This window comes from Onychostoma macrolepis, chromosome 18 (genome assembly GCF_012432095.1).
Source record: "Onychostoma macrolepis isolate SWU-2019 chromosome 18, ASM1243209v1, whole genome shotgun sequence".
NCBI classification, from domain to species: domain Eukaryota; kingdom Metazoa; phylum Chordata; class Actinopteri; order Cypriniformes; family Cyprinidae; genus Onychostoma; species Onychostoma macrolepis.
This window is the reverse complement of record NC_081172.1, coordinates 20,942,698-20,959,324: the sequence shown is the minus strand read 5'-3', so window position 1 is coordinate 20,959,324 and position 16,627 is coordinate 20,942,698. Positions and strand designations below refer to the sequence as shown.

Genomic DNA, 16,627 nt, shown 5'->3' with positions numbered 1-16,627 from the left:
CATAGCCTCGGGTGTCCTAGCGATCTCAGGAAGGAGTCGAAGATTGTCCATAAAAGTGTAGGAAATTCGCAAACCGATATCCAAAAGCTCACAACGGGTGTACGATGTAAAGGCACAACTGTTCTGCACGAACAGGCGCGAGATGAGTAAGAAAAATACCGCAAAATCTGGAGAGACCCAGAGCCTCGCGATGTACTCGCGCCGCCATCTTGGGTGTTACCATGATATTGCTCAGCTGTATTTTCTCTTTGAGGAATAGGCTATGCGTGAAGGACAGCCTAAGTGTGTTTGTTTAAAATATCTTTGAATTAAATAAAATGAAATGTCTACATAGACTTACATATCATAACTTAATGAGTTAAAAATTGCATACCACACGCTCATGTGAGCTTTTGATTGCAAAATATTAATAAAAAGTTTTACCTCGTTGATATGTAGCCACAGTAGCCTATCTATTAATGTTTTGTGGTCTTTTTATTTTTATTTTTTTTAATTGTCCTGGCATGCACGCATTCAGTATAGCTTAAGGCTATTTTATCTTTGAGCACTTTTTCTACAGTCCGTTGTGTCCTTTTTGCTTTCTTATGCAGTGCGATAAATAATCGTTTGTAATGGGAACAGAAAAAACGTTAACATAATATTAACGAATATTCGTGGGGAATAGGCCTAGATGTTTAATATTCTAATGGCACAAATCGAGTACAAACGAATTAGAACAATTTAGAATTTATTTAATTTCAACTTGATGCTTCCTTGAAATTTAAGCTTATTCAACTTGAAATATAAAGTTAGTAAAAATTTGGAGCTGACTAAACTTAAAATTTGAAGGCTGCACGAACACTAACTGTTTATTTAATTGTTTATTTTTTTAACTCTGCGGCCGCACTAAATGCCACCACAGAGTGAAGTTTTCGTTATATTTAAGAAGAGATCATGGTTACATTGTTTCTTTTAATGGCACAAACCAGCACAAATCGAGCACAAACAAACGGCACCAGTTTGGAGTATTTGGACAGCATGGGGTGGAGAGTGAAGTCACTGGCCCGGTTTGTATTTGTTTATTTCTGAGGATGGGAAATAGATACAATGTAAATTTGAACGGCACAAACCAGCACAAATCGAGCACAAACGGGGTCATTTAGAAAAGGGGAGTGGCAAAAATACCCCAAAGCCTATAAAACCTAAACGAAAACTCGAAACTTGGTGAAAACGTGTCAGGCCTCAAAAACACCAAATTTCTGTAGAAAATGACCTCAAATTGTAGAACAATTTGAACAAATATACACACAAACACTATATCTTCATATCATATGATAGATCTCCTCATTCTGAACAACTTTGCCTCTAGGATCACTGCTGTCAATCAAACTGTTCTTTAAGTATTTGAGATTATTTTAAAAAACTACTTTTGTGAACTAGCCCTCGGTTTTTAACTCAAAATAAATAAAATCACTGCAGTACTATTTTCTAGACTCTCTAGGTCAATTATTATCAAAAAATGTTGAACATTTGCATTTGGACAACTGTAAACTGGTCATTTTATAATATATTCTTTACATAATGTACCCAAAGGCCTATAATTCCAAAAAGAAAGCCTAAAACTTCTCTCAAAACTGTGTAATATGATGCATAATTTCATTCTAAACAAACAAGCAAGAGAGAGAGATTGGGCAAAAAATAACACTATAACAGTTATAAAGGTTAAAACACAATGTTATATGAGAAATTGCAATTTATAACCACTAGATGGCAGCGGAAGACCACTAATGGGCTTATTAAACTTTAAAACAGTACTGTTCATGTTTACTTATGAATTCATATAAACTTAAACATTATGAAATCACTGTTATAACATTTTAAATCTCACTGAGTCAAAGTTTACCATTTTGTTCATACAGACATATCAGTTTTTACAATTTTGCCAGATTATGATCACAGAGAAATCTGAAAATGACTATATAAACTCTTAAAAAGAGAAGACTTGCAAAAAGTATTGTCACCTGTCATTTATTTAAAATATCTATATCTGCAACAACATGTGTGTGTATGTATATCTGTGTATGAGTGTGTCTGTGTGTGTGTGTGTGTGTGTGTGTGTGTGTAAGCAAGCTTAATGATTATTAATATGATAGTTTAACCATTTCATTTCTATTTGTGTGTGTTTCTGTGAGCCTATTTTCCATTTTCGATGTGTTTCACTGTCAGCTATACATCCAAGTTGGCCTAGACCCTAAAAGCATACCACCTTAGGCCTTAAAATGCTTGAACCCCGGTGAGGGGCTATATTGCGGCTATATTTATTATTATTATTATTTTTTTTTTTTTTTTTAAATGTTCTTAGCCTACAGATTAATCATTCTAAATGTAGATCAGAAACGTATTGTCACATCTGGTTTGAAAAGTCAGAGTAGGTTATAGATAGATAAATAGATAGTAAGAAAAAACTATTTGCAGCAGTTTTTTTCTGCTGTGTTTTAGTGAAAGTAATCTATAATTTTGCTGCTCACAGTGTTTCTGCTGTTGTTAAAATAACCGCGTCATCTGCAGCTTTTAAACTTGGCGCGTCCGGAGAGAGAGAGAAAGCGCACGGAGCTAAAAGGGCTTAAATAAAGCATTTTTAGCTTTAGATAAAAATACTAGAGGATATATCATAAACTACCCAGAGCGCTTGCTATGTGATCAGCTTCGCTGTTTTGACGTGCTCCTCACTTAAAATGGTGCTGCTGTTATGGCTCTGACTACAATACAGTGCTTGTCATTGTAAAGACTTCAAGTCTACCCATCACAGCCTTGTTTTCAACCGTGTTATATTCAATATGCCATCTAACCTAACTAAATTTATCTCTATAGATAAGAAATTAAGACAACCATACATATTAACTGTAATTTTACTGTTATAAAATATTGTATACAAGAAGTATTTTTATTAATTTGTTTTATTTTATTAATAATAATAATAATAATAATAATAATGTGCTGTCAAACGATTAATCGCATCCAAAATACGTTTTTGTTTGCATAATATGTGTACTCTGTATATTTATTATGTATATATAAATACACACATATATAGTATATATTTTGAAAGTATTTACATGTATTTACATGTATATATTTATATTGATATATCATATATAAATATATTTAATATATAAAAGTAACATTTTTCTTAAATATATACATGCATGTGTGTGTACTTATATATACTTAAATATACACAGTACACACACATATTATGCAAACAAAAACTTATTTTGGATGCGATTAATCGCAATAAAAAATATAGCTGCAAGGCCTTCATGGCTTCTATGCTGTCAGAGGTCTCAGCCAACGTGAAACGTATGGCTGACACCAGAATACATCCATGATGGAGAATATGATGACACACACATACAGAGTAATGAAAAGGTTGAACTATATTACTTAACACACTCTATTACCTGATGCAGACTAAGCATGCTCACACACAGACAGACACATATTATGTTGTAGATATAGATATTTGAAATAACTTACATGTTACAAAATGCTTTCTGGAAGTGTTCTTTTAATAATATTTGTCAGGTTTAAATTGAATCATAATGTGGCATAATTGTCAGAATTGACATGTCTGTGTAAATGAAGTGGTAAACTTTGACCAAATGTGATTTTAAATGTAATAATAATGATTTTAAACTAGCTGAATAAGCCAATGAGTGATCCTTTGCTGCCATCTAGTGGTTGTATTTGCACTTCCAATACAGCACAGACATGTACTGTTTTTATCCTTTATAGCTATTACAGTGTCAGTTTCTGTCCAATCTCAATCAAATTTTGCACAATTGTTTAGAATTATATAATGCATAAGTTTACATAGTTTTGTGATGTTTTAATATTTATTTTATGATTCATAGGCTTTTGGGTACACTATGTCAAGACCACATTTTTAAATGACCCTGTTATAACTGTCCAAATGCAAAATTTTAAAATTTTTGATAATTATTGACCTAGAGTGTCCAGAGAATTGTATTGCACTGATTTAATTGATTATGTGTTCAAAACCTAGGAATAGTTCACAAGAGTAGATTTTTCAAATAATCTCAAATATTTAAAGAACAATTTGATTGACATTAGTAGTCCTAGAGGCAAAGTTGTTGAGAATGAGGAGATCTATCATATGATATGAAGATATAGTGTTTCTGTGAATATATGAACAGTTTTTGCAATTTTGAGTTCATTTATTATAGAAATATTGTATTTGTGAGGCCTTTTTAACTGTTATAGTGCCACCTATGGTCCGATCTCTATGAAACTTTGCATGCTTGTTAAGAGTTATCTGTCAAATGTTTTCAGCAAGTTCCCTTTTTTAAATGACCCCGTTATAGCTAACCAAAGGACAAAATTCGGTAACACTTTATTTTAGGGTCTCTTAACTAGTTGCTTATTAGCATGTATATTACTAGAATATTAGCCATTTATTAGTAGTAATTAAACACATATTAATGCCTTATTCTACATGATCTTATTCTAAATCCCTAATCCTACCCAATACCTAAACTTAACAACTACCTTAACTAACTATTAATAAGCAGCTAATTAGGAATTTATTGAGGGAGAAAAAACATTTTGAAATTCTGGGTTATTTCTCTCAGCAGATCTTCTTCCAGAAACAGAAAGTAGCCGGGATTAACTTTGTTCTTTGTTTGGAAGGACTTTGTTCACGCGGAGGGAACGGATTACTTTAACAGAGAATATTTGTTTTGGACGTGACTTACTTCATTTAAAAGTAGACATTTCAAGCTTTCTATACATATATTTCTCATGTATTTGAGGTTTCTCATCAAAGATTGAGCTCGTACATATGTGTTTTGCGTACTGTTGCGCACGAAAATCTAATTTATTTTTATTTTTTTGATAATTATTGATATTCAGTGTCCAGAGAATATTTCTGCAGTGGTTTGGTTCCGATCAGGCAAAAAACCTAGGACTAGTTCGCAAAAGTAGGTTTTAGACATAACTCAATTTTGCGGGAAAAAAACATACGTCGTAGAGAAAATCTGGTCTAATCTCACTTAGTTTCATTTTCAAATCTGTTAAATTTACAAATAAATACATAAATTTAATTCATACTGACAAGCTAAACCAACATAATTAATCAGAACTCAACAATAATGCCTGTCTGATGACTAGTGGTCGGTGCGAATGACGCTAGAGACAGATGACTCACTCCAATCAGACTTGGCTGCTCCCTAAACTACAGCATTTGCACATATTTTAAAGACTTTTAAATTAAAATATTCAAACGATTTTATACAATCCAACCATTAGACCATTTCACTTAGATTCACGTCGCGCTTCTGCCAGCGCTTGAACGGACAAATACATACAAGAAACATTTGCATGCGTTTTAAAGCCTTGTAAATTAAAACATTCCAGTGACTGTACACGTTTTGATCGCTCGCGCTCCGGAGCGCGTTGATTCTGGCTTCTCAGCACTCGAACGGAAAAACACAGACAAGATTATTTCAAAATACATGATAGCTTGGCGAATATCATCGAAAACAATCGTTTATGTCTCACGTGAACACAAAGTGTTGAGAAATAAATCGAAGGTGGATCATTATGGGATTTGAACATTAAAGTGACCGCATTTACCATCTGTCTTCAATGTTAATCCATAAAAATGGAGAAAAATCCTTAATTTGTCTTGGCTGCTTTATTTATTTGTTTATTTATTTGCTCTAGCAAGAATCGATATTTAAGGAAAACTATGCAATGTTATTTTACATGTGATTCTTCTATTTCTGCGTCTGAACATCTACAAACCTAAAACCTGTTGTTTTATGCTATTGTTTGGAATTTGCTTATTGCGCAATTTAACTGGTATCTACACATTTAATATCATAATAAACTTATTAGTTAGAATAGAAAATTACAGTGGTCTTACCAGGTTTATACAAGCTGCTTAAAATGCTTGAAGTACTTTTTGACATTTAAATCCTAAAAAACCCTTGGAAACAGCCATTGAAAAGGGAGGATACTTATAACTGCTTCAACTTTTGAAAACAACATATGAAATTAGTGTAAAATCTTTGCTGACAATTTCTGTTAATAAGCTTCTTCATTACAAAACAAAATAGCAAGGGTCTATAGAAAATATTATTAAAACAAAAACTGTTGTACTTTTTAATGTTTATATATTATAATTGTTAAATAACCATTTAACAAGTGACAATCAATCTACTGCTTAAAGGGGTCATTGGATGCAAAATTCACTTTTACATGCTGTTTGAACTAAAATGTGTGTTGGCAGTGTGTGTACACAACTACCCTATAATGATAAAAATCCACCCAGTGTATTTTTTTTTTTAATCCAGATAAATAATATCCCCTTCTTCAAATCAACTGTGAACCCAAGCCCCTCCCACGACTGTTGATTGACATGGCCGTCTTACCTTAGACCTGCCCTGAGTGAGCTGTCATCAGTCCGCCATTGTTTCGAGCGGTTGTAGACAAGAATGTATCCTAAGCGATTGAGGTGTTTTGTTGTTAGATGTAATAATGAACATAGTAGTTGTCATTTACTCCCGATATTTGATCCACTGAAGACGCAGTGGAGTACATTTGTTTTTGAAGGGAATGCATCCCCCGATCTGCCTAAATGTGTCTATTTTCTTGCAAATTCGTAATTCAGCTTCACCTCCAGAAGAAGTGAGTATACGTTTTTTTTAATGAATTTTGCAAATCGCCTTTCTTGATAATGTGCTAGTTAGCAAGTTTCACGATGAATGCGGCTAAAGTTTACAGTCTCTGAGAAAACTGCGCGTCACCCCGTGGAGGGAGAGGGGCAGGGATAGCTGTTTTTGACAGGGTAAAAAGGGTGTTGTTTTACACCACCATTGAGAAATTTTAACTAAAGTATGTTACAGACTTTTCATTAAGACCCTGATGATGTAACAGGAACTATGGACTCTCTCTTTTCTAGCACTTTAGATGCGGTTGCTCCTTTACGCTTAAGGAAGATTAAGGATAAGAGTCCAACACCGTGGTATAATGAGCACACTCGCGCCCTAAAGAGAGCAGCCTGGAAAATGGAGCTCAGCTGGAGGAAAACTAAATTAGAGGTATTTCGTTTAGCTTGGCGGGAAAGTACCCTATCCTACAGAAAAGTATTAAAAACTGCTAGATCTGATTACTTTTTGTCTCTTCTAGAAGAAAACAAACATAACCCTCGGTATTTATTCAATACAGTGACTAAATTAACGAAAAATAAAGCATCAACAGGTGTTGGCATTTCCCAAGAGGATAGCAGTAATGACTTTATGAACTACTTTACTTCCAAGATCGATACTATCAGAGATAAAATTGTATCCTTGCAGCCGTCAGCTACAGCACTATAGATCCCCTGAGGAACAATTTCATTCATTCTCTACTGTAGGAGAGGAAGAATTGTATAAACTTGTTAAATCATCTAAACCAACAACATGTATTTTAGACCCGATTCCATCTAAACTACTAAAAGAGCTGCTGTCAAAGATACTAGAAAAGGTAGTATCCTCACAATTATATTCCTTCCTAGAGAAAAATTATATCTGTGAGGAATTCCAGTCAGGATTTAGATCACATCATAGTACTGAGACTGCTCTCATTAGAGTTACAAATGACCTGCTTCTATCATCTGATCGTGGCTGTATTTATTAGTTCTACTGGATATTAGCGCTGCGTTCGACACTATCGACCACAACATTCTTTTGAATAGACTACAAAACTTTGTTGGCATTAGTGGAAGCGCTTTAGCATGGTTCAAATCGTACTTATCTGACCGCCATCAGTTCGTTGCAGTGAATGAAGAGGTATCATATCGATCACAAGTGCAGTATGGAGTACCTCAAGGCTCAGTACTAGGGCCGTTACTCTTCACGCTTTACATGTTACCCTTGGGAGATATTATCAGGAGACATGGTGTTAGCTTTCACTGTTATGCAGATGATACTCAGCTCTATATTTCTTCGTGGCCTGGTGAAACACACCAAATTGAGAAACTAACAGAATGCATAGTCGATATAAAAAACTGGATGACGAGTAATTTTTTACTGCTAAATTCTGAAAAAACAGAGGTGCTAATTATCGGACCTAAAACCCCCACATGTAATAGCCTAGAACATTATCTAACACTTGATGGCTGCTCTGTCAATTCTTCTTCATCAGTCAGGAACCTAGGTGCGCTGTTTGATAGCAATCTTTCATTTGAAAGCCATGTTTCTATCATCTGTAAAACTGTGTTTTTTCATCTCAAAAGCATATCTAAATTGTGACCTATGCTCTCAACGTCAAATGCAGAAATGTTAATTCATGCGTTTATGACCTCAAGATTAGACTACTGTAATGCTTTATTGGGTGGTTGTTCTGCACGCTTGATCAACAAACTACAGTTGGTCCAAAATGCAGCAGCTAGAGTCCTAGTAAATTTGAGTTTAATGTGGGTATATTATCAGTAAAGTAATCATTATAATCACTCAAAAAGTTTAAAAAAGTAGTAATTTATTTTAATGTGATTCAGAGATGAAGGCCATAATGCTAATGTTGTCCACACGAGGGAGCCACATTGACTTAATAAATTGCATATAAATTCATTTTATTTTCATTAAGTTTAATAAAGCCCAATAAGTGTACAAAAACGGTAATTTACTCAATACTTACAGAACATTTCACATCCAGCTAGCCAACTCTGTCCAAGCTGTTGTCATAGCCTAAAGTTGAGTTTAGCTCTAACTCTAATCAAACACACCTGAGCATGCCAGTCAATGTCTTCAGGATCATAAGAAAATCACAGAAAGGTGAGTTTGATCAGGGTTGGCGCTAAACTCTGCAGCGCATTGGCCCTCCAGTGCAAGATTTGAGGAACCCTGGCCTAAAAGGCTTTTTTAATACAAAAACGTGTTACGGGGCTGACGAGACATGAGACGTGCAAATCCATATGCAAGCTTTATTTGAGCAGAGACGTGGTCAAAACAGGCAGAGTCGAACAGTGGCAAACAGGTATAACATGGGCGAGACAAAGAGTAAACAAAGACAAGCGTGGGTCGACGATCGGCGAACAGTCACAAAAGGGGCTTGACAAGAGAGGTAATCCAAACGTAATCGATAGTCCAGGCAGGGGAAAACACAGTCCGACTTAGGCAAGGCAAGGCAAGGCAAGGCAAGGCAAGACTAGGAAAACTAACAGGGCTCTGTAGGGCAGCGATAAATGCATACAATACTCGGCGGAGAGGGAGAGAAAGTCCAAGGCTTATAAAGAGTGTCTGATTGGATACAGCTGTGTGCGTGTGATCAGGTGAGCATGTGATTAGTGAGATGGCTGATGGGAAATGCAGTCCATTGTGATGTGTGGTGTGAAAGTCAATATGATGGCAGGGCGACCTCTTGTGGCAGTCAGAACGAAGAGCAGGCCCAGGATTCGTAACAGCAAGTGTCCATAGAAAAATATTATGAAAACTATAAATGTTGTACCTTTTTTATTTTTATTTATTTATTTATTTTTGCAGCGGGGCAGGTCAAGTAATCTGGCTCTTTTGCTCCAAGGCTGCCTGTGCCGCTTTGACAAGCCAACATTTAAAGTTTGTTTACGAACTTTAGCTTCTAGTTATTATTATTATTATTATTATTATTATTATTATTATGATGTAGTCATATTGAAAGGTTTATATAAATAAACATTACAGTGTGAATGTGGCATTAGACAACTGAAGCAGAATGAATTCATTCATTAATTGAATTGGAATTCCCCAAACAGTTAAACTCTAAGTTGCAGTAATGGTAAATACCTGTTTTTAAATGAATTGATGCAAATCAGTCACATTTCGCACAGTGACTGACTGCTTTTCACACCTTCAGTCAACCAACCAAAAAAAAAAAAGTGTGTGCGACCGTGGACTACACTTCAGAGTTTATAAACATATGTTTACAAGGTAAAACAGTTCAAATGATCTGCTTTTTTTTTCCAACCTTTCAAATGAACTTAAAATATTAAATTTCATTTATCAGTAGGTAAACTCCTTTGTCATGACACACCATGTTCTTGAATTCTATCATAATTGATAAGATTTGTTTCCTCATGCCTACTTCTGCATGATATTTTGGTACATAACATTGCCATCTCCAAAGAAAAATAAAAAAATACAAATAAAATAAAAAAAACACTGGACTTAAACTGTGCTTATAAATATTTGCCTGTCTCTTAAATGTATTTTAAACTAGAAGAACAAGTGCTCCTAAAATATGTAAGTGTAGAACAATACTGTTTCACACAGTTGAACTTCCTCACCAATGAGATCTCTGGCAGTCTCTTGATCTTCTTGCATGCGACATACATCTGACAGCTGCAGAAGTGAGTCAATATGATACGGGTTAAATTGCAGGAGAACCTGAAGAAAATAGAGAAACAGAGTGTCATCATACATTGCTAACGCATCTGTCGTTCATGTCTGGATACAAAAAAAAAAAAAAATCATAGTTAATTACATTAGAATAAAATTACCACAAAGTTATTGGGGTCCATTGATTCGACCGCATCAAAAAACTTGAACTGAACTTGCTGATAGTCACGATTGTGTTCAAAGGTGAAGTGCTGAATGCCATCTTTAGACTCCACTAGACTCATAGAGATACCTAAGAGATGCAACGACAATAAGCTTTATTTCACTTCACTTTTCACTTTCACATGGTTAACATACCAAAAGTTCTCACAAATACACAGTGCAATAATAGTGGTCCTACCTAGTACTAGGCGGTATGAGCAAAAATGTATATCACGGTATTTTCAAAATTGTACTGGTTTCACTGTATATGATGGTATTTTTATTTTATTTTTTTCATGCATGACCGGGTGTTAACCACATTTTCTACTGACTGAGAGGAAATACTGCAGTAGATTGACTTAAAATGTCATGATGAGTGAATACAGGGTTGCTGCAGGATTTTTAAGCTCAAATTTAAGACTTTTTAAGACCTGCACACATAAAATTAAGGCAATGTCTAGGGCAATGTCTATGGTAAACTGTAAAATGACTGTAAAAAGCATGGTTTACAGTTCAGATAGAAGTTCTCACAAAAACAAAAAAGTTTTATAAAATTATACATTTCACATTTCAGCCTTTAAAACATTTTTTAAAGAAAATAGATGAGTCAAAAGTATTAATTATATTAATTTAAACATTTATCAATAAATTATTATATTAAATAACATACAAACACATTTTACTGTTTATATTTTTTATAATGAATTATCTACTTATCAATCCACCAGTTCACATTTTCAGCTCTGCGTGTTTGCAGGGTAAAAACATGGGTCGATTTTTGCATTGGTCTGAACAAAAACAACCCAATGTTCCTGCAATACCGGAGGCTGCAGTTCTAGGACTGCATAGGACCCTATTTTTTGGGACAGCACCATCTATTCCAACAGAGGAGACCTGATTCAAACATCAAACAAACAGATGCAAACAAACAGCACATCAGACGTGAAGCGCTGTGGCTAATTAACTGAAGTCTCACACAGACACAAGTCTTCTTTCCAAGAAAACTGAATTTTAAAGCAGAATATACTGAATATATATTGAAATAAATTAGGTTAAATATTTCAAGAGGGTTACCAACGGGTATGTTTAGGGTTAGGACAATAATTAAGTATATACAATTAAATAACTACATAATTCCTTAAAAATAATAATATACAGAATTGAACAGCAAGTGCTATAAAATAGTATGAGCCACTAATATTTAGTCATTTAGCAGACACTTATCCAAAGCGACTTATAAATGAGGATAAAACCTCGATTGAATACAATAAAACTAAAAAAAATATAACAAAATAACTAAAATATAATAAAATACCTAACTACATCATACTACTATTGTTAGAAATTGCAACAAAATTAAAATAGAAATATAAACTTTTGAACTGCGGGTTTCATCTGGTCAGAGGAGAACTGGCCCCCCGACTGAGCCTGGTTTCTCCCAAGGTTTTTTTTTCTCCATTCTGTCACAGAGGGAGTTTTGGTTCCTTGCCGCTGTCGCCTCTGGCTTGCTCAGTTGGGGACACTTAATTTCTAGCGATTATCGCCGATTTGATTGCACAAATAATATTTAAACTAAACTGAGCTAGACAATGACATCTCTCAATTCAATAATGAAATGCCTATAACTGAAAATTTAAAATTGAGTGTTTAATCTTATCATTATACATTACTGACACTCTATCCTCTAATTTGATACTGTTGAGTGCTTTGACACAATCTGTATTGTTAAAAGCGCTATGTAAATAAAGGTGACTTGACTTGATTTAATGGACGCAATCAAAATCAACAAAAGAGCAACGATATGCAAATGCACATTTTTTTTTAACTATATAATAAATACAAAGAAAACATAGAATAGAAAAATAATAGCGCAAGCTACTGTTAGAGGCCTTTTTTGCTTTTGTTAATTGTATAATAAAAAAGAAAACAGATAGAATACAAAGAGATTAGAAAAGCTAGTGTTAGTTTTTTTTTTTTTAGAATGCAAGTCTAAAAGGGACAAGTTTGTTTGTTTATTTGTTTAAAGAATAGAATTAGAATAGAGAGAGGTGTGACGTTCTTTATTCTCTCTTACATTCTTTTTGGCTCATTAAAAATTAATCTTGCTGCCACGTTCTGGATTAATTGTAAAGGTTTTATAGAACTGGCTGGAAAACCTGACATAATACATTCATACAAAAAATAAATAAATAAAATAAAATAATAAAACTAAAAAATAAACTATAGGGTCCTAGAAATCCAGTTCTGAAACTATAGCCTCCAATATTGCAGGAATACCCTACTCACAACAACAGCCTTATTGAACATGCACATTCATTCTCTGCCAGCAGGAGGCGCTTTTGAACTGTTTCCCCGGTAACGGCAGAACACAATGCAGGGCAGCACTGGATTTTGAAACATGCACATTCATTCTATACCAGCAGGAGGCGCTTTTGAACTGTTTCCCCGGTAACGGCAGAACACAAAGCAGCACAGCACTGGACTTTGAAACATGCAGCGCTCATATTTATTTATAACCTTTTAAAGTTTAATCATCACACTAAGCTGTATCGCGATTCTGGTCTTTAACCAAATTTAAGACCTCTTGAAATCATAATTAAGACATGCTTGTACAATTTAAGACTTTTTATGACCTTAAATTTGATCAAATAAATTTAGGACTTTTTAAAATAGTGACTTGTGAATGTACAACAGCACAAATTAACATGGCTAAACCTAGTACCACTGATGCATGGCAATGTTTTTCTTCCAACATTTTGGACTATATAAAGGAATGACAATATACATGGTCTGTTGCTCCCCCCTCCCTGTTGTTTGTTTGAATGGATGTTGTTTTGTTGATTTAAAGAAAATAAAAAGTTGATCACCAAAAAAAAAAAAAAAGGGTCTGGTCTGACCTGGTCGACTGAAGCGGGGCCATGTGTCTTTGAAAACAGTCATCCAAGTACACCGATGAAGCTGCCTCTGTCTCTGTTTTGATCTGAATATGGACACAAACAAACACAAGAAACACAACATTCAGAATTTCAATTGACCCTTCACAAACACCCGCCCCCCTTTGTTACTGTTACTATGACAAGCCATGGTTCTCTTACTCCACACATGTTCTCACACAGTGAAAAATACACTGCGGAGCAAAGAGAAAACTGACAATGCGCCGACAGACAAGACAGAACAGGTCCTTTAGGTATGAAACGGTCTCAGTTTTAAATTTTTTTCAATTTTTTAAGAAATTAAAGCAAAGACCATTTTGTGGCTCTTTAACGTGTTGTGACAGGTCGCTGTAGAGTAGGGCTGTCGCGATTCGACGATTTTATTTGACTATACGATTTTTAAAAATCCGCAATTTTGTTCGGGTCGACTAACCAGCAAAATACCAGAAGTGGTGCATTTCATGGACGAGAATCCATAAAACACATTATTAGACTGTTTTCCAAGGCTGCATGATATATTAAACCCATTTAAAAATCATAATTAAGCACAATTGTGAATTCACAAACGCTATACGATTTAATTAAATAATTATATGCGATGCAGTTCTAATACAGTATATGCGCTTTAATTATTTACATGCATGTAGGTTATGTACGTGCGTCACACAGCGGCTCCGTTCACAGTAGTTCCACAGAAACTGTTATCATTCACATGTGCGGAGCGTCTCAAACTCTATCTCTGCATGTTGTTGTGAGTTTGGGTTTATTATAACATTCATCTAGGAACGCAACGTGCGCCATTTCATCAGATTTGTAAGGTAAATCATTTATAAATCTACGCAAACACAGGAGAATACATCGGTTTCAAAATAAAATCTCAAACCCTTACTCTGAGTTTACACGTTTTGATGTCCACATATTCATTTAATTACAGTGGCTATAGCATTTCTGTCCTAAAGAAATGGCTAAATATTAAAGATTAAGTGGACATTTGAATTAAATTGAGTTTTGTCAATATTAAACAAGGATTAGATTGCACAGTAATGTGTAAAAACAATCGCGCCCCCTGTAGGCCTTTGCTGTAATTTGTAATCTACATTAGCTCTATTGTTTATAATAAATTATGTATTTTAACAGTTTTTTATAAAACCATATGATTTCTTGCTTTTTATACTTTATTTGAAGTAATTATTATTGCATCATTGCTATTATATAGGTATTTTAAGTCATTTCAAAGTCTATTGTTCACTTCCATCTATTTTTATTACCAATAAATGCATTTTCATTTTTCTATACTGTTTTAATGGTTAAATTAAATTGTATTAATCAAAAAGCCTGTCTAATTAATTGAGTTTAACAGTTTTATCTTTACCTAATTCTGTTTTCCATTATTTTCTGGATTCCATTTTAATGGTTCCATTAAATTTTAAAGTCCGTATAAAGTGATATTAAAATATGTGTTCTGAGTTTGTCACACAACAGAAAAATGTGTTATTTACCACCCAGCCAAATCTGAATGATAAAAAACCGCCAAGTAACTAAAATAAGTTATCAAAATCTTTAAAAAATAAGCAGGACTCTCTGCTCTCAAACGCTGGGGGCGTGTCCACTGTTGGCACTGAAACCACGCCCACTCGCGGGAAAGCGGCAGTCTCTCTCAACTGTCAAATACTGCTACAATCTGAATGGACGCTACTGATGCTACAGCCATAAATGTTTGAGCGTGCAAGTTCGTTATTTAATTGTAGATGAGCGTGCTCAACGCGCGTCAGCGCTGCAGTGAGTTGCATATATATTGTATGTATTCTGCCACCTATTGATGTCTATGGGCTAAGACCCAGGTATCCATTCACAGTCCCTGCCTAGAATCTATCTAACATCACAGACATTCAAAAAGACAAACTAAGAACTTGACCTCTTGAGTGTTACTTGAGTGTTATTGGAATCGTCGAGCCACTGTTTTAGCCCTGCCCAAAAAATCCTGAACACAGAATTGGTGAAAAACTGTTTATCGGTTTAACTTTGTAATGTGTTTCAGCAATACATTTCTAACATTTATAATGGGTTTAGAAACAATTCTCAGAATTCTCTTTACACGGACTTTAATAATCAAAAGCATCTCCAATTAATTGATTTTATTAAAAAAAAGAAAAAAAGGATTTTTTTTAAAAAAAAATTTCGAAATACTGTACATTTACATTTTTCTCCTAAATAAATTCTGGTAAATAATATTTCTGGTAAACACTCCTTTAAAAAAAGGAGTTTTTTTTTTTATTATAATTTTATTATTAGTAGACGTGGATATGTTGTCATTCTTACACTATAATACTGAACTACAGTGATTTGGACTATGAGATGGACACTTGCTTCTTGCACTCTGTTGCCCTTTACTTTTGCTTTAAAAAAAGGATTTCATACAAATTTGGATTTCATTTGGTTTAATAAAATATAGTTTAATAAAATATTCTTAAGTAAAATTGTTGATTTTTTTGTGGGAAATTAATCGTTTAGATTAATCGATAAATCAATAAATTATTTGATAGATTAAGCGAAATAAAAATAGTAAAAATACTAGTGGCAGCCCTACTGTAGAGCCTGTTGAAGCGGCACGTAAACAGATTATCTCTTCCTCTTTACTAGTCCACTGACGTTAATCTACTCTCCTGTTTAGTTTGTTTGTCAGACAAAAATGGCAGATTTGGCATTATGACTGGTCAGATCGCCTGTCAATCAAAATCCTTGCCAATGGTCAATTCTCATGCTTTGTTTACAGAAAACAAATCCCAAGAATTATCTTCAGGACTTACACACTATCATAATCTTAAAGCATAGGTCTCAAACTCAATTCCTGGAGGGCCACAGCTCTGCACAGTTTAGCTCCAACCCTAATCAAACACACCTGATCCAGCTAATCAAGGTCTTCTGAGTTACAAGAAACTTCCAAGCAGGTGTGATTTGGAGCTGGTTGGAGCTAAACTGTGCAGAGCCTTGGCCCTCCAGGAATTGAGTTTGAGACCACTGTCAAAGTGATGAAATCAGATCCATATGTTTAGAAAATATCTGGTGTTTGGTTGCTATCCCCTTGTTAAAGGGGACCTATCATGCCCCTTTTTACAAGATGTAAATTAAGTCTCTGAT

General features: G+C 34.4%; 1 protein-coding gene across 4 annotated transcripts in view; it reads right to left on the bottom strand.

The window, feature by feature from the left end:
* tcf25 (transcription factor 25 (basic helix-loop-helix)) overlaps positions 1-16,627 on the bottom strand; it is a 205,089-nt gene that overhangs the window by 110,265 nt on the left and 78,197 nt on the right. For all 4 annotated transcript variants that reach the window (XR_009266917.1, XR_009266916.1, XM_058750834.1 and 1 more), the window contains exons 6-8: positions 13,454-13,536; positions 10,517-10,647; positions 10,304-10,403 (exon numbers count right to left, since the gene is read on the bottom strand). Coding sequence is in view for 2 of the 4 variants with exons in the window: in XM_058750834.1 (XP_058606817.1) it covers positions 10,304-10,403; positions 10,517-10,647; positions 13,454-13,536 (314 nt within the window). In the remaining 2 variants the exon portion in view is untranslated. The remainder of the gene's footprint in view (positions 1-10,303; positions 10,404-10,516; positions 10,648-13,453; positions 13,537-16,627) is intronic.